Raw genomic sequence first — 10,163 nt, forward strand, 5'->3', positions numbered from 1 at the left:
TAACAAATAATAATAATAATAATAATAATAATAATAATAATAATAGTAATAATAAAAATTATAGTGATCAAATTAGGAACTTATACTTTTTAATAAAACAATCATACCAATACTCTTAAAATTAAAATTGAGACAAACCAACCATTTTTCTACGTATTATTTACCAAGTAATAATTAGTATCTTTTTTTTTATCTGTTCGAAAACTAGTTGATAAACAAAAGGAATTTTTTTGGAACTTAAATGCCACTCTTTCAAAATAAAGAAAATCATGTAAAACACTGCCATCACACAATCATGGTCTTTGACATTTAGTGAGAGTTATGAGGAGTACATAGTTACAAGCACATGGATTTTAGTTTAGAANTATCAGGAGTAGAACTTAAAGCAATAGGCACTCCATAAATGTAATAAAACTCTTCTCCCATGATTAAGAGTCAAAAATCAAAGGTTCTTCTTCCATGATTGAGGCTTCCTTNTTGCTANCTNCAGTAGAAGCTGGGCAAACATGTAATGTAGTGCATATATCAGTTGTTTTCAGGTACTTCTCTGCTTTCACAATAATCAGAGGTCCATATTCAAAAACCATCCTCTTGCACTGCAAAACAAAAATTCACCAGTAAAAAAGAGGAAATAATTGATCATGAAAATTGTGATGTGTCTCTGCGGTGTATGAATTTGTCTAATAGGAACAAGTAAGAAGTGCTCGAGTGGCAAAAATACTCTTTCAGAGAATGATTGATCCAGGTAACTCTGCCTACACTTTAGCTTATCTTTTTAGAACAAACTAGATGCAATTTTATATGTGCAATAGAATTCACTTGTTTATAGTTTAACAAGTATGAGTTGCTTCCGATTAAAAACTATCCTTGTGGTAACCTTCTAAAGTCATTATTATAAAAGTCAAAACAAACGTAATATATATGTATATGCATGTATGTATGTATATAAATATGTGTATATATATATATATATATATATATATATATATATATATATATATATATATATATATATATATATATATATATATATATATATATANACTACATATGACTAGACAATGTTTTTATATTGTCAATGCATATACTAAGACATTTATTTTATTATTTTAATTAAAATTAGAGTTAGTAGAAGTTCATGTTAAAGGTTATAGATTACCAAAATGAAACACAAACATGCATGCTAAAACAGTACTAAAAACACTTCAAGGAGTGAATATAAATTTTATCCATTACTAATTATTGTTATGAGACTTTAGGCGATCTTAACCTTCTTTTGTTGAGATTTATATATTTTCAACTCTGCTGCTGCCCCACAAAAAGAAAAGTTTATCCAGTTCCAACAGAACAAAATATTTCATTTATTTGGTTGGACAATCCTTTGGACGGTGAAGTGCGAATAATGTCACCAATTTGCACACAAGAGCTCAATTATTGGCTAGGTAAGGAGGTTGACAGCGGAGATAAACCATTAAATGAAAATTCCTGTGGGCAAAAACTATGGTTGCAAAATTTTCTTTTGCCAAGACCAGGATAAAAATTTGAAAAATCCTTTTTTGGATTCATAGGATAGATTCAATGCAACATAGTGTTTAAGAATACAACGCAATTTAGTAAATAAGAGAGTGAAAGAAGGATAGAATTTTCTTACCTTCTTCGCCAACTGATCCATAGAATTGCATGCCTTCAACAGTGCCTCCATTATCTCAAGCTGACATATTAAATAGTTAGTTTCGTATGCAACAAAAGGTGACAAGGAGTAAAGACACTTGCAGAGTGGGGTCAAAACAACAGTATTTGAAGGCTTTCAAGGAAAAAATAGAAGCCTAGAGAGGGTCAAATGTATATATGACAGGGACTTAGGTATTATGCATATGTAACTTTCATATTAAGTAATATGAAATGCTCGGTAAAAAATATCTAGTGATCTAGTTTTCCTCTCTTAGCAACTAGTTTTTTTAAGGGAGGGTTTTCTGAGTGCTGTGGTGTTTAACAGTGTATGTTACAAGAATAAAAATTAAAGCACATGTAACATTCAGACTGAAATTATTATGAGGGTAATGCAGATTCTTCCAGGTACACATGCAAGCCACAGCCACGTCCTTCACAAATGATCACTATATTTTCAATTTCAAACATTGATAATTCTTTCTTATTATTTCTTATATCTATCCTTCTCATAACAAAACAGGACAAAAATGCACATTATATATTAATGTGCTTACATTATATATTAATGTGCTTGTGCATAAATATTTACACTCTACATTGACCACAATCAAATTCTTTCTTCTGTTTGACTGCAAACCATCCAAGCAAATGAAAAAGGAAAGAAAATTCTAACTTGGAAGTGTATAAAAAATATGCAACAAACCCTTTTGTGACAAGAAAGTGCAGAAAATTATCATTTCAGGGAGGGACACGATAAACTTTGATGAGAAATGTTACGGACACACTCTTCTAACAAATTTATTTAAATATATTATTTTTTATTTATTGAAAATTTAAATACAATGGATTTTTTTTGTCTTCATTAGTAATTTTTATTATGATTTTGTAGTCTTATTAAGTTTTAAATAATATTACAGAGTGAGTTCTTAAGTAACACTCGACTTTCACTCAAGGAGGCTAAATTACTGACCTTGGTTTCAGGATCATTCAACTTAAGCAGTATGGCTGAAACAGTATCTTTGCAAGAGTCACACTTATTTCCTTGAACTTGTGAGGAAATATTTGCAGATTGGCAGAGGTGGACCTGTCTGCAGAGTTCTCTAGGCAGAACTGATGCGATTTCTGAGAAGAAACGTGGGGCATAATAATCCACCAATTCAATGCACTGTAAAGTACAGAATAAATATATATTATTAAATATAGAGTCTAACAAGCTCTGATTCATTACATTGAACCATAAATTCCTAAGCTGCTGTTTTAGGAATCAACATCTTTTTAGAGAAGAACAATGAAAAGAAAATCAAACTTCTAATAAAAGTGAGTTTTAAGCCTAACTCAACCTCACAAAACCGATTTGTAAGGTGAAGTTTGCACCTCACTTATATATTATAAATTGCCCTTATTTCAGGTCGATGTAGGACTTCCAACACACCCCTTCACGCCGAGATATAGGCATCTCATGCGTGATAGTAGAAATTGGGAAGTCCTATAGTGGCCCAACAACGAGTGGAATAGAAATGTCCAAGAAACAAGAAATATCGCTGGAATAGGCTTTAACCATGACTCTAATACCATGTTAGAAAATGGTTTTTAAGCCTAACTCAACCTCACAAAACCGGCTTGTAAACCTCACCTTATATATATTATAAATTGGCCTTATCTCTAGTCGATGTGGAACTTCCAACAACTTCCTTGTCTCACCAAATGTACAAAAAATGTTAGAAAAGAGAACTCTCCTTTCCATCGATTTATTCTAGTTACAAGTCTCTCAAATCTCATGAACTCCCGCTCTTTTTCATCTAAGCTTTCTATCAAAGGGTTCCTTTCTCCTAACTAACTCTTTACTGTAAAAACTATTGATTCTAGTTTTTCTCTTTAAACCAGCTCCTATGATAAACCTGCAATCATGTCTTGTTATCAACTAGCTGTGCTAGCTCCTGCCTAACAGCCTGTCCAATTATTATTATGTCTTAAGTCACTAATTTATTTTACAATTTTCTCCAAACAAAATCCACAAACAACTAGGTTGTGTTTTTGTTAGGAACCTAGAAACAAACTACAAGAAAATAATGCTGCACATTGTATCGAATATTGATTATCAACAAAGGAGAGAATTATCTTCCAAAATTCTCCTTTTTACAAGAGACAAAATGCTCAATTTAATAATGCTAAGTAACAAGTCTGAGTGAATTTTATCCCCTTCAACCATTGTATTTTCATATCCATGCTAACTCCTTCCCCCGTCTATGTAACTATCTGCCAAGTCTCATTAACTTCTTTCCTTATGTACTAACCGTTATTCTGTTTATGAGAAGTAAAATATGTATAATTATCATATTTGTAAGCAAAACAGATTTAGGAGAAGAGACCAACCTGCTGTTTGAAAGAGAGAATCTGATAACATTTATTGTGAAGTGAATCAATAATTTCTCTTTGGTTCTCTTTATCATTTAGATAATCAAGTGCCTCTGTGGTATATTCCTCACAGAGTTCACAGACATCTGATTTCCTGTTTACTTCTGCATGCAAAATATGTCCGCAGCATGAATTAGTACTGAAGCTGCACTTGTATTTTAAAATTATAACGGTTCTTTAACAGATTATTTCCACAGTATGTTTACCAAGTAGCATTTTTGCTTCAGTGGTCTAATGAGAACTAAGACACAGCTGTTACATTTTTGACAAATTGGAATCTTTTCTACTATAACTTATCAAAAGTTCCTGAATATGAAAACTTCACCCATAGTTCTTACATCAATTTATCTAAAATAAAAGGACATTTATAAATTGACACACATTGGTAAGGCTTATGGAAAGGAATATCAGGATTGGTCTTCCTTTCCCATCAAATGAACAAAAAAACCTCTACAAATTGATCAAAGCCATTCAATAGCCATGCTTGATTAGCATAAGAAATATATACAATCAGAAATAAGATGAGAGTGTATTTGAATAAACTTCTTCGCCAACACTTACAGAAGAACAAAAACAGAAATAAGGCCAAATAGCTTATACATGTTAATTTGTAAAAAAAATTCTTACTTTTTTCCAAAAATACTTACGGAAAGTTTAACAAAAACCCTCAGGAGGAATTTGTAATTATGTTCTATGCATCTCATCGAGCATGACAGTGAAAAGCAAAAGGATAGAAAAGGTTAGTCTAACAATCTTACCACCACCGTTTGCTAGCTCTCTTGCATCACAAACCCAAGCAGCACCCAACAAAAACAGAAACAAAAGCCCCATTCTTCCCTCCATGATCCCTGTGACAAGCACTTAAAAAACCAATGTTAAATTCCACCAGGAAAAGAAAAAGACAGAAGCAAACGGTCACAACAGAGATATACACGTATACAGAATTAATCTTTAACTAAAGCGAATATATGCAGCATCAAAATATATTTTCAACAACCTTATCAATTAAATATTCATCATGTAGAGATTAGCAATAATACAAATATGCACCATACATAAAGCATGATATAATGAGTGGCGTAACAATAGTGTGAAACTAGTGAAGATAACAGCAGAAAATAAATCAGTGTGAATTGCATGATCATAAAACCAAAGAAGACATATATATTATTATGTTTGTATGTACGGAATTAAGAGCAATAGAGATTAATGAATAACAAAAGATAAGATGAATAATTAAGGAGACAATTATGATAAGGAAAAACGTTAATTATAACGAAAGACGTAAGAGAAATGAAGAAGGAAGATTGCCTGTTGTGGAAGAAATTAGGGCACCGTCTCAAAGAAATGTGTCAGGTGCAACTACGAGGTTCTGGAGAAGGAAAGGTCACACAAACGTTATGATTCCAATCACGTTTATTATTTACTTTTAGGTATTTATACGTTAACAACTTTTTTTTTAACAAAATTTTTAGAATAGATTATGTATTACAATTTTTTTTTTTTATAATAGATTATATATTAGCATGTATATTTGAAATGGACTAAGTTATCACATAAATTATTATAAAAGAAAGTTATTAAAAAAACATTTTCTTTTATAATTTACCTTTTCACTTTTCAAATTAGCTATATCTGTTTTGGAAATAAAAATTCTAAATTAATGATTATTAATGTTGTTTTTTCAAATTTTTGAAAGATCAGTTTATTTTAGTTTAAAATTTAAATAAGAATTCAGTTCAAGTTAAACACTTTGGATTATATCAATTTTGAATTCTAGTTGGTTAGAAACTTATTACACAAATAGTGAATTACTTGAACTGAATAACTCACCAAAGAAATTTAAAATGTCAAAAGTGAGTGACAATGTGAACATGTCATTAATAGCATTTTTATTTGGTTTTTAGTTTAATATATTTGATATAAATAAATATTTAGTAAAATTAAATGTCGCATAGATTATGAATTGAGTCATGAGTTTAGAAATTCAAAATTAAAATTTATAACTCATTTGTTGGGTTCAACTCAAATACATTTAAAATCACTGTCGAAATTGATAAGGTAAAGTATTGTATTTCCAAGAATCACATATTTTAAAATATTATGTTGAGAAATATTTTAAAACATATTCAGTTAAATTTTAACTTTTATTAGTATATTTTTTAAAATTTAAAATAACTGAACCAAAAATTAAAGTAAAAACGAAAGTTATATGCAGGTTAAAAAATAATTTACCACATTCTAATGAGAATAAAAAAACTCGTATTGTAACTATTTTCCGAGAAATGAACAATACAAAAATTAAGTCTTATTACTACGTATAATTCTTTAAGCATCATCCTAATATACGTGTCATTAAGAATAATTCACTGATGAAATTCATTAATAAATTTAAGTACTGTGATAATTATTTATATACCTTATTAAATCAAATAGTTGCTAAAAGATTGTTTTTGTTTTAAAAATATTTCCATTAATATATTTATGCTATGTTATATTCCATAAATACATATAAGAAACTGGTACATATGCCATAAAGTCCATAAATACTTTTAACCATATAAAATTAAAATAAATATTTTTGAATGTGGAATTCATAATTTAGTTTAACAATAATTAATTTATATCATAACACTACGACATTTTAAATTACCGATAATATCAAAAAAATAAAATTGAAGTTAGGAATAAAGATATTGAGATAAATATATTGAAATAGGAAAAAACAACTAAGAAAAATCTCTAAAAACAGCTTGGTTGAATAAGATCTTATTAGTGTTATTTTTCTCCAATGAATTTCCTCGAAATATCCTTTAACTAACATGACAACATATGTAACGTTAAAAGGGAGAAAAAAACAGAACAACCTCAGGCATATGACAAATACAAGATCAGCTTACAAGAGTCAAATTGACATAAATCATCTCTCTACAAGTGGCATCGCAATTGATGGACAAACTTTAGTTATAATGTACAAGCAAAGGTAAAAGAATGCAACAGACAATAATCTAGTGAAGCAGGCACAAAACATTGATTGATATGGGAAAGATAGAAGATGAAAACATGAGTTTTTCAGCACAAGATGATCAAGAAAGCCATCATCACCTCAAGTTCAGTGTTGGCTTCTTCTTCTTTTGCTGCTTTGTCAAAAGAAGAGAGAATCTACCAAATCCAAATTTCTTTCTCTTTGCAGAAAACGGCTTCTGACCATTTTCCTTCTCAGCTTGCCTGTCAAAAGATGATGCATCTGCATTTTGTCTGCCTAGCATCTGACCAAGAGAAACCTTCCTTTTAACTGACTCTCTCTCTCCAGCTTCATACTCTTCTGGCATCATCAACTTTCTACTCAATATTTCTCCTATAGACAGTGTTGGTTTTAGAACTGGCTTGGCCTCATCATTTACCAGGTTCAACCCGTTCACGTCGAGTAACCGAGATTCCTTCTTATGGTGAGAAGGGTAAGCATTTTTAAACTTGGTGGAGTTATGTATGGAGGATCGCCGTCTGTGACTGTCGGACCGCCACTTCCTTAACGCCTCTTCAACTGCTAACTTTCCCAGATTTGCAGCCTCTACCCTTTCTAGAGCTTCTTCAAGGGCCTTTTTGCTTGTTTTAACTTCTTCTGTGGCTTCCTCTACCTTCTTCAAAATGTCCATTCTTGATACATTTGCTTCATCAACTAAAAGCATAGCATCTACAACTCTCTTTTTAGAATGTTCCTCGGCCTCCCGCGCCTTGCAGGTCAGTGCAGCATACTCTTCAAAGGAAAGGGTAATTCCATCATGCTTCTGCATGCACTCTCCAGGTGAATTATCATTATGAGATAAAGCTTTTATCTCTGCAAGGGCAGCTGCTTCTGCTGCTCTAGCAGCTTCCTTTATTTTTCGAGCAGCAACCAACCTGATTTCAGCAGTTTTTATCATAGCTTTTGTCTGTTCAATCTCAGACATTGCTTTCGAGACTTCTGATTTAGCAGCTTCTCCCATTCTCTTGAAATTCTCTGCCTCAGAACTCAGCCGATACAGCTCTTTTGTAATATCCGAAGGGTTATCCAAACCAGCATCTTTTGCCACGAGCAGTTTTAGTTTTGTCTGCTTTAGCTCTTCCTCAAGACAGCATATCTTTGAAGAATTCTGAGTTAACCTCTCCCGTGTCTTCTCAAGAGATAATCTTTCCTTCTCTAACTTCTTATTGAGTGATTCAACAGAAGCGCGAACATCAGCAATATCACTTGTGGTTCTATTCAGATTCAGTTTTGCTTGCTCCAATTCCTTTAATATTAAACCTGGGGCTGATGAATGACAGGGGACACAACATTCATTCAAATCCTGAACAACATTACTCACTTGGTTTTCCTTATCTTCTTTCTCATCCTCCTTAACAGAACACATATCATTGTACACACTCGTTTGGAGATTCAATTTCGCTTCAGATTCTTCTTTCTGCAACTTTGATTTCAAATTCTCCACAAGCCTTTTGGTACTTTCCAACTCTTTCAAGACATCTAGAGTTTCCCTTTCTTTCAGGATCAGCTCTTTCTCCAATACAGCAGCTTGCTCCTCCAGTTTTCCAGGGTCAAGCTCTTCTGGGTGATGCAGCTAAAAAGAAGAAGAGAAACTTTAATTGTTAAATTAACTCAACACAAATGCCAAAATATAACTTGGAAACATCATAAAAAAAACATTAAAAAAAAAACTGCATTTGACTTGTCCTTTTCTAAATAGATAAAAGCCACGAAAACATTACACTGGCAAAAACATAATTCAGCTAAGATATCATATACATGACCTTCATTGTCAGAGGAAGGGTTCTTAGCAGCTAGCACACTACCCGAAAACAAATAAATAATCAAACAAACGAAAACAAACATGGAAATGATTTGAACTTAAATATCATCTGCTTTCCACGTTTTGGGATGATTCACAATTTATAATATTTTACTTTAGATCACTGCCCTTCAGATCCAAACCAAAATACTACTCACAAGAACAAAATCCACAAACAAGTAAAAAGAAAAAACTTGAGCGACAGCGCGACAAAACACTCTTACCTCAATTAATTAACAAAACAACAACAGTAAAAATAACAAATCCCCATTTCTTATCACAACACCATAGACAATAGAGTAGGCAGAAGCAAAAACAACACACAGAACCATTTTCTTCTAAATGTTCAAAATCAGAAAGGTCGAAGCTTTTCCTTTGTGCAATGCCGTTACCACACGAATCACAGCTTCAAAGCGAAAAGAGGCTGATGGGCTGTTACCTCAGGCTCGAAATGCTTATTGCCAAGACCATTGATAATGGGTTTCCAATACCCAACGCCGCCGAACCGCGAGACGGCTTCCCTCACCGATTCGAACGGCGCCGATGTATCGATCTCCGCCCTGAAACCCGATTCGGACCGGTTCGCCGCCGTGTCGGAAACCTCCATGTGAAACACCGGAAAAAGTTGAAGAAACAACAAAAGTAATAATAACAATAATTGTAACAATAAAACGACAAGGAAGGGTTGGTGTTTTGGCGATTGATGAAGTAAACATGGTAACTAAATAGTAAACACAAACAAACGTGGTGTCGTTCTTAGTTTTTTGCCGTGAGCTGACACCGAAGTCTTTGCCTTGATTTTCGAAACTGGGTGGGACCGGGGCCCACCACAGTCCTCAAGCGCAGACTCTTGTCTGTCAACGGTAACAAACGATGGGTCTCAACTTAAATACTACTATTATTATTTAATAAGTGGATATACGTACCGTATAAAATTTAAAATGTAAAGTGTATTAAGGTTGCATAAACTATACGTAAAGAATGTGATAACATTAGAGCGAAGTCTCCAAGATTAGGGTGTTATTAGGCCCACTGGGATTTTGACGGGTGCATTGAATTTGAATAGCATGGTTGTTTGAGGTTATTAATTATAATATTAAATGTATCTTCTTTTTTATTTTCAATACAATGATACAATTAAATTCTTGAATAACACATAACCATATTATTAAAAACAATAAAAAATTATAAAAATAAGTTACATGTATTAATAACTTTTTTTATCAATTTTTTATAATATACACTTTGTCA

General features: G+C 32.2%; 2 protein-coding genes across 2 annotated transcripts; both read right to left on the reverse strand.

The window, feature by feature from the left end:
* Positions 1-260: 260 nt before the first annotated feature.
* On the reverse strand, positions 261-5,511 carry LOC106754929 (prosaposin). The gene is made up of 6 exons (XM_014636997.2): positions 5,398-5,511; positions 4,845-4,934; positions 4,045-4,190; positions 2,642-2,836; positions 1,652-1,711; positions 261-596 (listed from the first exon to the last, which is right to left on the reverse strand). The coding sequence occupies exons 2-6, from the start codon at positions 4,927-4,929 to the stop codon at positions 429-431; spliced, it is 654 nt and encodes a 217-aa protein (XP_014492483.1). The 5' UTR covers positions 4,930-4,934; positions 5,398-5,511; the 3' UTR covers positions 261-428.
* A 1,425-nt stretch (positions 5,512-6,936) lies between these two features.
* Positions 6,937-9,758, reverse strand: LOC106754922 (WEB family protein At2g38370). Its single transcript, XM_014636992.2, has 2 exons — positions 9,352-9,758; positions 6,937-8,684 (listed from the first exon to the last, which is right to left on the reverse strand). The coding sequence occupies exons 1-2, from the start codon at positions 9,517-9,519 to the stop codon at positions 7,188-7,190; spliced, it is 1,665 nt and encodes a 554-aa protein (XP_014492478.1). The 5' UTR covers positions 9,520-9,758; the 3' UTR covers positions 6,937-7,187.
* Positions 9,759-10,163: the final 405 nt, after the last annotated feature.

Source organism: Vigna radiata, unplaced genomic scaffold, assembly GCF_000741045.1.
Source record: "Vigna radiata var. radiata cultivar VC1973A unplaced genomic scaffold, Vradiata_ver6 scaffold_305, whole genome shotgun sequence".
In the NCBI taxonomy this organism is placed as follows: Eukaryota; Viridiplantae; Streptophyta; class Magnoliopsida; order Fabales; family Fabaceae; genus Vigna; species Vigna radiata.